This window comes from Oncorhynchus mykiss, chromosome 11 (assembly GCF_013265735.2).
Source record: "Oncorhynchus mykiss isolate Arlee chromosome 11, USDA_OmykA_1.1, whole genome shotgun sequence".
NCBI classification, from domain to species: Eukaryota; Metazoa; Chordata; class Actinopteri; order Salmoniformes; family Salmonidae; genus Oncorhynchus; species Oncorhynchus mykiss.
The window spans coordinates 27,365,263-27,378,403 of NC_048575.1; the positions used below are offsets into that span (position 1 = coordinate 27,365,263).

At 41.2% G+C, this 13,141-nt stretch overlaps 1 protein-coding gene across 1 annotated transcript in view; it reads left to right on the forward strand.

The window, feature by feature from the left end:
* The window catches only part of waca (WW domain containing adaptor with coiled-coil a), a 43,864-nt gene that overhangs the window by 7,497 nt on the left and 23,226 nt on the right, over nucleotides 1-13,141 (forward strand). Inside the window, exon 4 of the mRNA XM_036935253.1 lies at nucleotides 4,094-4,188. Coding sequence (XP_036791148.1) covers nucleotides 4,094-4,188 — 95 coding nt within the window. The remainder of the gene's footprint in view (nucleotides 1-4,093; nucleotides 4,189-13,141) is intronic.

Below are 13,141 nucleotides of genomic sequence, written 5' to 3' on the forward strand. Positions count from 1 at the left end.
GCTTTTCCTTCACTCTGCGGTACATCTCATCCCAAACCATCTCAATTGGGTTGAGGTCGGTTGATGGTGGAGGCCAGGTCATCTGATGCAGCACTCCACCACTCTCCTTCTTGGTCAAATAGCCCTTACACAGCCTGGAGGTGTGTTGGGTCATTGTCCTGTTGAAAAATAAATGCTATTCCCACTAAGCGGAAACCAGATGGGATGGTGTATCGCTGCAGAATGCTGTGGTAGCCATGCTGGTTAAGTGTGCCTTGAATTCTAAATTGATCACTGACATTGTCACCAGCAAAGCACCACCACCTCCATGCTTTACAGTGGGAACCACACATGCAGAGAGAGTCCATTCACCTACTATGTGTCTCACAAAGACACGGCAGGTGGAACCAAAAATCTCAAATTTGGTCTCATAAGACCAAAAGACAGATTTCCACTGGTCTAATGTCCATTGCTTGTGTTTCTTGGCCCAAGCAAGTCTCTTCTTCTTATTGGTGTCCTTTAGTTGTGGTTGCAGCAATTCGACCATGAATGCCTGATTTACGTAGTCTCCTCTGAACAGTTGATGTGTCTGCTACTTGAACTTTGTGAAGCAGAGGCTGGTAACTCTCTAATGAACTTCTCCTCTGCAGCAGAGGTAACTCTGGGTCTTCCTTTCCTGTGGCGGTCCTCATGAGAGCCAGTTTCATCATAGCGCCTGATGGTTTTTGCGACTGCTCTTGAAGGAACTTTAAAAGTTCTTCAAGTTGTCCGGATTGACTGACCTTCATGTCTTAAAGTAATGATGGAGTGTCTTTCTCTTTGCTTATTTGAGCTGTACTTGCCATAATATGGACTTGGTCTTTTACCAAATAGGGCATCTTCTGTATACCACCCCTACCTTGTCACAACACAACTGATTGGCTCAAATGCGTTAAGAAGGAAAGAAATTCCACATATAAACTTGTAATAATGCACACCTGTTCATTGAAAAGCATTCCAGGTGACTACCTCGTGAAGCTGGTTGATAGAATGCCAAGAGTGTGCCATGCTGTCATCAAGGCAAAGGGTGGCTACTTTGAAGAATCTCAAATATAAAATATATTTTGATTTGTTCAACACTTTTTTTTTTTGTTGGTTACTACATGATCCCATATGTGTTATTTCATTGTTTTGATGTCTTCACTATTATTCTACAATGTAGAAAATTGTAAAATAAAGAAACTCATGATTGAGTGGGTGTCCATACCTTTGACTGGGGTCTTAAACGGGTAAATCGCGAGCTACCGGTAACTTGCCATCACAAACTGTCATAAACATAAAGCTTCCGGCCACTATCCAATCAAAGCCACATTGACATTATCCCACCCCTGGTTAGCCACTATTGGCTTTAAAAGCCAAACGTAACTCAATCTGCCAATTTAATTTCCAGCAAGATTGACCGTCTGTCTTTTTGGTGTGCGTCTGTCCATATGTAACCATTTAGTAATGATAACTTGCGTCTTGTAGGTAGACAGACTTTCCCCATAAACCTTAATTAAATGTATACTGCAAAGTAGTCATACCTGACAACTGTGTTAATTTGATTTGTGTCCATTGGATGGCTATCGTTTTTTAAAACTCTGCCTTGACATGTGCTACAGCAGTAGGGCTAACGGCAGAAACACTGCTCGACTGACACGTTCCGCTCTTTCTAGATACTCAAAAGGGGAATTACACTCAAATACACTGCTCAAAAAAATAAAGGGAACACTTAAACAACACAATGTAACTCCAAGTCAGTCACACTTCTATGAAATCAAACTGTCCACTTAGGAAGCAACACTGATTGACAATAAATTTCACATGCTGTTGTGCAAATGGAATAGACAACAGGTGGAAATTATAGGCAATTAGCAAGACACCCCCAATAAAGGAGTGGTTCTGCAGGTGGTGACCACAGACCACTTCTCAGTTCCTATGCTTCCTGGCTGATGTTTTGGTCACTTTTGAATGCTGGTGGTGCTTTCACTCTAGTGGTAGCATGAGACGGAGTCTACAACCCACACAAGTGGCTCAGGTAGTGCAGCTCATCCAGGATGGCACATCAATGCGAGCTGTGGCAAGAAGGTTTGCTGTGTCTGTCAGTGTAGTGTCCAGAGCATGGAGGCGCTACTAGGAGACAGGCCAGTACATCAGGAGACGTGGAGGAGGCCGTAGGAGGGCAACAACCCAGCAGCCGGACCGCTACCTCCACCTTTGTGCAAGGAGGAGCACTGCCAGAACCCTGCAAAATGACCTCCAGCAGGCCACAGATGTGCATGTGTCTGCTCAAACGGTCAGAAACAGACTCCATGAGGGTGGTATGAGGGCCCGACGTCCACAGGTGGGGGTTGTGCTTACAGCCCTGTGCTCTTCACAGATGAAAGCAGGTTCACACTGAGCACATGTGACAGACGTGACAGAGTCTGGAGACGCAGTGGAGAACGTTCTGCTGCCTGCAACGTTCTCCAGCATGACCGGTTTGGCGGTGGGTCAGTCATGGTGTGGGGTGTCATTTCTTTGGGGGGCCGCACAGCCCTCCATGTGCTCGCCAGAGGTAGCCTGACTGCCATTAGGTACCGAGATGAGATCCTCAGACCCCTTGTGAGACCATATGCTGGTGCGGTTGGTCCTGGGTTCCTCCTAATGCAAGACAATGCTAGACCTCATGTGGCTGGAGTTTGACTTGTTTTAAGGACATTACATCAAAGTTGCATCAGCCTGTAGTGTGGTTTTAATTTAATTTTTTTATTTTGAGTGACTCCAAATCCAGACCTCCATGCGTTAATAATTTTTGTGTGATTTTGTTGTCAGCACATTCAACTATGTAAAGAAAAAAGTATTTCATAAGAATATTTAATTCATTCAGATCTAGGATGGTATATCTCCTTTTCAGGCCTCAATGGTCTTCTGGTGTGATTTAAGCATTGACATGGACTCAGAACATCTATTTCATTATCTCAGTAATTGTTATATTCAGTGTAATTTTTTTTTTAAAAAAGCAAAATCCAAACCAGGAAAAATATGACGTAAGAAGCAGTATTCAAGAAAATAAAAAATAATTTGATGGGTCCCCCAAGGGTTTTAATAACTTATTTTACTAGGTATATTGACAGAAACACATATCTTGTACACAAAGGACCCAGTGAAGAGTTGCAGGGTAGAAGAAAAGAACGGGCCTATTTGAAGGCAACAAAATAAAAAATAATCAGAGTAGCTTGCAACAAGTTTGATTAAAAATAATAATACTTTGCTCTCATGTTAAAGGCTGAATTACAGTGGAGTAGCAGTGACTGACACCTGCCCTGTGGGAGAGGAGGCTCTCTCACTGATACATTGACATGCATGCGCACACACACACACAATCATCCATCCTCCCCCTTGGCCTGCATCCACACGCATTATGGCCCAGTAAATGTTAAAACACCATTGTATCTGCATCACAAGGAAGTTTTAAAAAAAAAATGTCTTATTAGATGGGTAAAGTACTCACTCATCTGCCAGTTATCTGACTTTCCTAGTTAAATGTAAAAAATCTGCCAGTGATGCAACTTTTTGGCATTGGTTTGTAGTAAAACATTTGTTTAATTGTAAGCTTCAACTTTTTAGTTTGAATTGGAGAAGTATCTTTCTGGCAAGTCAGTTTTCCTCTAAATGTGTTTACACCGTATATGCACGTACTGTATCTGAAAAGTGGTCAACTTGTAAGTTGCAATAACTAAATATTGCAGTGTCGGTTTGATTAGACTCACAGGTTTATTTTTGTGTCTGTATGATGGTAGTTGGATGCCCGTATCAGGGCTCCCGAGGTACGGAGTGGTCTAAGGCACTGCATCTCAGCGCTAGAGGTGTTACTGCAGACCCTGCTTCTGTTCCAGGCTGTATCACAACCGGCCGTTATTGGGAGTCCCATAAGTTAGGCTACTAGGTTAGTTAGGCTACCATTTATCTTGATTGGATTTTTAATTACACAGACAGAATTGGACAGATGACAAAGGACTGTTGTTATTGTTCCATAGCTAGCAATATGACAGTATAATAACAAAGTTGCCTATTGGTTGAATTAAAAACCATCTACCTTTTTGTTCTTTTCTAGGGACGAGTTATTCTCCACAGGAAAATTCACACAACCACAGCACACATCAAAGCAGCTCCAATTCACATTCAAACCCCAGCAAGACATCAGACGCAGTAAGTACAGTACCCGCTTACCACCTCTCTGTGTTGTTGACGCTATGTCATGGTGGGCTGGGCTCTCCTTTCCCCAGCAGTGTGCGATTGTTCACTTCACTGCATGGATTTGAAATGATTGTATTAAGAAATATGGTGTAAACTCCCTCTAGAACATGCCTATACCACTCCAATGATTTGAAATGTGTGGGGGGGGGGGTGTACAAGTGCACACTTCAGGAGTAAGGAGAGACTATTGTGATGAACCCCTAGTGATTGATGTATTTAGCACATGAAGAGGTTCAGACAGTCTCTCTTTGAGTGGGAATCTACAGCTACACTCCAGAGACTGGACCAAGACCTTGTCCTGTATGTTGGTCTTTCTATAAATAATGAGTCCAATGTGTGACATTGGATCCACATTTAAAAATGGTTTGAAACTAAAATAAATATGATTTTTATTCAGTTCCACATGTGTACTAAAAGGAATATATACCAATTGACCCATAACTCCACCTATACAACAACATAGACCTAGGACTATATAGCCTTTAAGCAGGGTTCATACAGACATTGGTAACTGTCAAACGCTCCCTAAAACACTTAATCGAGCGGGCCTATCTAATCGACCTGGCCCGGGTATCCTGGAAGGATATTGACCTCATCCCGTCAGTAGAGGATGCCTGGTTGCTTTTTAAAAGTGCTTTCCTCACAATCTTAAATAAATAAGCATGCTCCGTTCAGAAAATGTAGAACTAAGACCTGATATAGCCCTTGATTCACCCCAGACTTGACTGCCCTTGACCAGCACAAAAACATCCTGTGGCGTACTGCATTAGCATCGAATAGCCCCCTGCAATGTGCAACTTTTCAGGGAAGTTAGGAACCAATATACACAGTCAGTTAGGAAAGGTAAGGCTAGCTTTTTCAAAAGAAATGTTCATCCTGTAGCACTAATTCCAAAAAGACACTAAAGTCCATGGAGAATACGGCTGGCCATGCTCTCCACCTGGCTACCCCTACCCCGGCCAACATCTCAGCACCCCCTGCAGCAACTTGTCATCGTCCCCCCGCCGCCTCTCCTTCACCCAAATCCAGATAGCTGATGTTCTGAAAGAGCTGCAAAATCTGGACCTGTACAAATCAGCTGGGCAAGACAATCTGGACCCTCTTTCTAAAATGATCTGCCGAAATTGTTGCAACCCCTATTACTAGCCTATTCAACCTCTTTCGTATCGTCGGAGATCCCCAACGATTGGAAAGCTGCCGCAGTTATCCCCCTCTTCAAAGGGGGAGACACTCTAGATCCAAACTGTTATAGACCTATATCCATCCTGCCCTGCATTTTCTAAAATCTTCGTAAGCCAAGTTAATAAACAGAGTTCCTTCTCCACTATGCAATCTGGTTTCCGAGATGGTCATGGGTGCACCTCAGCCACGCTCAAGGTCCTAAACGATATCATAACCGGCATCGATAAAAGACAGTACTGTGCAGCCGTCTTCATCAACTTGGCCAAGGCTTTCGACTGTCAATCACCGCATTCTTATCGGCAGACTCAATAGCCTTGGTTTCTCTAATGAATGCCTTGCCTGGTTCACAAACTACTTCTCCGACAGAGTTCAGTGTGTCAAATCGGAGGGCCTGTTGTCCTGACCTCTGGCAGTCTCTATGGGGGTGCCACAGGGTTCAATTCTTGGGCTGACACTTTTCTCTGTAGACATCAATGATGTTGCTCTTGCTGCTGGTGATTCTCTGAGTCACCTCTACGCATACGACACCGTTCTGTATACATCTGGCCCTTCTTTGGACTCTGTGCTAACAAACGTCCAAACGAGCTTCAATGCCATACAACTCTCCTTCCGTGGCCTCCAACTGCTTTTAAATGCTAGTAAAACTAAGTGCATGCTCTTCAAACGATTGCTGCCCGCATCCTGCCGCCCGACTAGCATCACTACTCTGGACGCTTTGGACTTATGTGGACAACTATAAATACCTAGATGTCTGGTTAGACTGTAAACTCTCCTTCCAGACTCACATTAAGCATCTCCAATCTAAAATGAAATATAGAATCGGCTTCCTATTTCGCAACAACGCTTCTTTCACTCATGCTGCTGAAAATACCCTTGTAAAACTGACTATCCTACAGATCCTTGACTTCGGCGATGTCATTTATAAAATAGCCTCCAACACTCTACTCTACAAATTGGATGTTGTCTATCACAGTGCCATCTGTTTTGTCACCAAAGCCCCATATACTACCCACCACCGTGACCTGTATGCTCTCGTTGGCTGGCCCTCACTATATATTCATCGCCAAACCCACTTGCTCCAGGTCATCTAAGTCTAAGTCTTTGCTAGGTAAAGCCCACCTTATCTCAGCTCACCAGTCACCATAGCAGCACCCACCCATAGCACTTGCTCCTGTAGGTATATTTCACTTGTCATCCTCAAAGCCAACACCTCCTTTGCCCGCCTTTCCTTCCAGTTCTCTGCTGTCAATGACTGGGACAAATTGTAAAAATCACTGAAGCTGGAGACTTATCTCTCTAACTTTAAGCATCAGCTGTCAGAGCAGCTTACCGATCACTGTACCTGTATACAGCCCACCTGTAAATAGCACACCTAACTACCTCATCCCCATATTGTTACTTATCCTCTTGCTCTTTTGCACCCCGGTATGTCTACTTGCACATCATCATCTGCACATCTATCACTCTAGTGTTAATGCTACATTGTAATTACTTCGCCACTACGGGCTATTTATTGCCTTACCTCCCCACTCTTCTACATTTGCACACACTGTATATAGATTTTTGACTGTACGTTTGTTTATCCCATGTGTAACTCTGTTGTTTTTGTCGCACTGCTTTGCTTTATCTTTTCCTGGTCGCAGTTGTAAATAAGAACTTGATCTCAACTGGCCTACCTGGTTAAATAAAGGTGAAAAAATAAAGGCATGCACGCTTAATACATCCATAAATAGCGAATATCACCAATCAATATCATTTTTGAATTTCGCGATCGCTGGTTTTATAATGAGAAACATACCAAAAACCAGGGTCCTTTTGGAATGGAAGGATTTGTATGGAAAGCCAAGTTGAAGACAGCATTAATGTTGTCGTCCTCATAATAGCCGCAAATGGTTTTACCGCAAGCGTGGCGCATGACCCTTCAACTGAAGAGGCGGGAAACAAACTAAGGTGGCCACATCTCACAAAATGGATAAAAACTGAAATCGCGAGTAGTTATAAGGGCGAAAGGTAACTTTATAATTTGGCTACATAATTACAAGGACTTTTCAAACAATATTTTCCAAATATAGGCCTATTCCAATAGACAACATGAAGGTCTGAGCTCCAAGTTCAAGTAGGCTACGTCAAGTCCCTTGTATTGTTTTACAATTACAGGTGTAACATGGAAGACAAAATATATTTCATGTTATTTCAATACTAGATATTATTGTAAATGTAATTTGTCAATATATCCAGAACAATTAATAAGAATAGCATTGGGTGTTGCGCAAACAGTCTATACACACAATTGCGCACCGTGGACTGTGCACAAAAACATATGAAAACATGAACTAATTCATTACCTTGATGCTTCTCTTCAATCTAACGATCCTGCTGTAAATCAAGAGGACAACAACAGATGTCCAACATCAATTCGCTAGGGATCTTAGATCCGTGTATCTAGACACAACCATCTTCACAGTCGTAACGAATGAGACTCCCAACACCAAAATATTCTGGACAAACACCTTTCCTTTCATCACATCCCTTCCTTCCTAGATCAGATGGTGTGTGTGTGAAAATATCACAGCGTGATTAAACAGCTTGACACCAAATTCGCATTCCAACAAATATAATTCATAATATAAGAACCATGTTAATGACCCTATCAAGGTATGGGGGGACTTTTTCAGTTAGAAGCAAATGCATTTTGTAAGCACATTAGGGCTGACCCCATTAAGTCGATTGGCTTTTGGTCGACAATATTTGTTTAGGGTCGAGCAGCTGCCCCAAAAACTGATAAATTGTATGGCATGTGTCTTGATTGACGCCTGTCTCAGTGGACTAATCAGCGAAGGCTGTGGGGATGGCACACCAGTATCATCAGTAGTACAATTACTGTTAATTCCTATAATGTCTGTTAACTTTATTTGTTTTTATTTATCCTTTTTATTATTTATCCATTTTAATACATTCAATTTATTGTTATTTTATAGTTTTCATTAGAGGAGTGGACATGTTGTTTGCAGAGTGCACATCCTAGGCTACACTTGTGAGACAAATTTTGTGTTATTCCATTTATGAGTTGTCAATTTATAAATTTTGTTTGTAGTGCTGTCAATGTTGAGTAAGGAGACTCACCTGATTATACATAGAAGTAGGCCTAGGCTACCTGGCCTGCGAGCAAATATAGGATTATAAATGTGCCCATTTGTTGGTCTGATTTCTATTTCTGATTGTCTTAACTCACCACCACCACTATTAATGAGCTGTGGAGCTTCTCAAATGAAACAAATCTTCACCTCAAACAGCAAGTAAACAGTCTGTTTTTACATCCATTAAATTACATGAGTTCCTTTATGTAGCCTATGTGAAAAATCTATCCAGCTCTCCCTTTCAATAACCAATCGGCATGAAAGAAACAAAAAAATGTCATGCTCTGTTCCGGTGGAATCGCCAATAATAGTCCTGCCTACCTGATTACTTCTTGCCCAGATAGCCTACAGCTGTGTCTGTCTGGGGATGAGGGTCCAGAATATTTTATACAATGCTGCAAGTTTCTTAGTGCATGCTTTGGGCTGGACCTAGTTGATACAATGTTTCAAGTTCCTTGCGGATAGGCCATGCATAGCCAATGTGATCTATTTTTATCAGGATCTTTTGTATCTGCAGGCTGAAGTGTGTTTATTTGTTGGCTTTACATAGGCTCTTTTTTTATAGTTGGCAAGGTTAAGAAGTTACTTTTAGGTTTGTAGAATTTTCATTAAGATGTCATTTTTATTAGTCACATGACAAGGATTTGAGATATGACTTTATAAAAGAAATGAAACTGTTCCACAAAATGTGCATATGAAAGTCATAACTGTCACGCAGATTGTTAGAGGTTTGAGCTCCCAAGTGGCGCAGTAGTTTAAGGCATTGCATCTCAGTGCTAGAGGCGTCACTACAGACACTGGTTCGATTCCAGGCTGTATCACAACCGTCCGTAATTGGGAGTCCCATAGGGCAGCGCTCAATTGGCCCAGCGTTGTCCGGGTTTAGCCGGGTTAGGTCGTCATTGTAAATCAGAATTAGTTCTTAACTAACTTTCTTGGTTAAATATAAGAAATTGTAAGAGAAATTGACACTCCTAATGGAAAAGGATCTGACGACCCCTGCTGTAGCCTATTAACGGTAACTTTGGGAACATAATGGCAGAATCTGCCAAGGCCTGCAGTGTTTTTTTGGTGGTGGTTTAGGAAGAGTTTTATTTTTTCTCTTCTGGTTAGGCTGTCATGAACACTGAGTAATTTGTTTCTGAATTATTTAATCACTGTGTGCTTAAAGCATCAGACACGCTCAGTAGCCTACATATAGTTGATTTTATTAAAACACATATGTTGTGTCTATATAATGAAAATACTTGGTTTAACATTTCAATGGGTTGAAAGAACGAACAGATGACGACTCGGTCTACCAAGATTGTATTTGATCTGGAATAGCACTAATCACATATATTTTGGGTGATTTGTGTGCCCCTGGAATCTGTTATCACCCTGTAACATAAGAAAGCATACAATGTTACGTAGTTCCACTGCATTTCTGAGATCTCCATATAAAAAAACTGTCCGACGGCTAGATCCAGGGTTCAAGTTATCCGTCAAGACACCAACCATGCGAAAGGGTTCAATTGTTTTAAATCAACTGGTGAATTTGATTGAATATTGCTATGTTCCCACCTTAATGTAATTACATGAAAATGATTGGTAGAATATCAATGATTTATCAACTGCTTTAACAAGTTGTCTAGCATAGGAAATCCTCACTAGTACCTTAGTTTATAGATGAAACCATGTATATCGCGTCCCAGAGTAGGAGTGGTCATCTTCGATCAGGTTCACACTGAATGTCATTGGACAGGAGGATCTTAATGTCTTGTGGACAGTTTGCACATGACATAGGATGGTCGCGTCTGTGAAGACTGGGATGCAACAACCAGCAAGGAACCTTGTTCCGGTACAAATTGAACATAGTCATTATGTTTGTAGGTTACAAAGTTGTTTGTCACTTGTCAAAAATAAGGAGGATTGGCATTAGAAATATTCTGACTTGGAATGGGGAAAAATATTGTTATAACACAAGGCCCGCACTGGAGAAAAATGTGCTCATTTATTTATCTATGCAACACTGCCTCATTTATCATAACCATTATAGATAACCAATCCTAATCGCTTAATTGCCCGATAGATATATCTAACTCTGTATAGTGCATTCAGAAAGTATTCAGACCCCTTAACTTTTTCCACATTTTGTTACGTTACAGCCTAAATTCTAAAATGGATTGGAGGAGTGGCTTCCATCTGGCCACTCTACCATAAGGGCCTGATTTTGGAAGGTTTTCCCATCTCCACAGTGGAACTCTGGAACTCAGTGAACATTGGATTCTTGGTCACCTCCATGACCAAGGCCCTTCTCCCCCGATTGCTCAGTTAGGCACTGACCATTGGGCACTCTGTTAGCACACTGCTTGCCAACACTACGCTGTACACATGGTCTGCGGTTGGATGTAATGCCAAATTCTCTATAACAACGTTGGAGGCGGCTTTTCTCTACTTGCACATATCACTCCAGTATTAATGCTAAATTGTAATTATTTTTGCCTCTGTGGCCTATTTGTTGCCTACTCTTCCACATTTGCACACACTGTACATAGATATTTTTCTTTTCTTTTGTGTTATTGACTGTACGTTTGTTTGTGTAACTGTTGTTTATGGGGCACTGCTTTGCTTAATCTTGGCCAGGTTGCAGTTGTAAATGAGAACTTGTTCTCAACTGGCCTACCTGGTTAAATAAAGGTAAAATTAAAATGATGGTAGAGAAATGAACATTCAATTCTCTGGCAACAGCTCTGGTGGACATTCCTGCAGTCAATTACATGCTCCCTCAACCTGAGACATCTGTGGTGTTGGGTGACGAAACTACACATTTAAGTGGCCTTTTGTCTCTAGTGCAACTGTGTACTGATCAAGCTGTTTAATCAGCTTCTTGATATGCCACACCTGTCAGGTGGATGGATTATTTTGGCAAAAGAGAAATGCTCACTAACAGGGATGTAAACAGGGATCTTTTATTTCAGCTCGTGAAATATGGGACCAACACTTTACATGTTGCCTTTATCTTTTTGTTCAGTGTAGCTTGTGTACCCCATCAGTTAGATTTGTTTTCATGGGAATTTATTTCAGTGTGCCTCAAGTGTGTGGGTGGAGCGGTCGGAACGCAATTGAAGGAATGAGAAATGGAGGGAAAGGGAATTTAGGGAGAACTGTGTGCACATTTACAAACGGAACTCTAGAGTCCAAGCTAATTAACGTTGTGTTCATGACTAAATGTAACTTGTCTATTTCGTGTTCGCCACAAAGGACATTCCACCAAATAGTTTGTTACAGTATAAAAATAGTATGTGATCTCTGGTTAAAGATGGAGCTTTGATGTCTGTTCCAGTACTCTATTACTCAAACCCATCTCTACTTTGCAAGATCTGATTTTATTAGATTTATATACTGGTACTATGCACAATTTTAATCACACGTCTGGAAATGTGTCCGCTTTGTCGACAGATTTGTATCTAGTCCCCGGGCAGGAGATTTTCTGAATCCGAATCACAAAATGTTACTTTCTCTTGGTGTTGTACATAGAAGCATAGACCTCAACAATGACACAAACGTCAACATTTTAAAAGCTTGAGAAGCCGTCCTAGCTGTTGAGTAAGCCAGCATCCATCCCTACATGTCATCTCCCAACCAGCCCTGGTATCAGAGTCCAACCTTAAAGCACAGATGGAGCCTCACATACTAGACATTTCACATTGCAAGCTCTTGCATCAGACCTAATCGCTCTCTCTCTCCCTCTCTCTCTCGCTGCAGTATCTTTTTTTTCTCACCTATCAAATCTTGATGGCATAAAATGTATCATTGCATATTCTCCTCCCTTCATACATAAAATGTATCATTGCATATTCTCCTCTCTTCATACATAAAATGTATCATTGCATATTCTCCTCCCTTCATACATAAAATGTATCATTGCATATTCTCCTCCCTTCATACATAAAATGTATCATTGCATATTCTCCTCCCTTCATACATAAAATGTATCATTGCATATTCTCCTCCCTTTATACATAAAATGTGTCATTGCATATTCTCCTCCCTTCATACATAAAATGTATCATTGCATATTCTCCTCTCTTCATACATAAAATGTATCATTGCATATTCTCCTCCCTTCATACATAAAATGTATCATTGCATATTCTCCTCCCTTCATACATAAAATGTATCATTGCATATTCTCCTCCCTTCATACATAAAATGTATCATTGCATATTCTCCTCCCTTCATACATAAAATGTATCATTGCATATTCTCCTCCCTTCATACATAAAATGTATCATTGCATATTCTCCTCCCTTCATACATACAATGTGTCATTGCATATTCTCCTCTCTTCATACATAAAATGTATCATTGAATATTCTCCTCCCTTCATACATAAAATGTATCATTGCATATTCTCCTCCCTTCATACATAAAATGTATCCTCTTCTCTATTCCCTATTTACCAAAATGTATTCTTTCTCCCTATTTGCCTACAGTTCCCTCCTCTCTCCTTTGCAAAATGTCCCTTTCTCTCCCCTCCTTAACCTAAAAATCCCCATCTGCCTCCCTCCGCCTTCTCTCATAACTGTGGTCTTCTCTCCTCC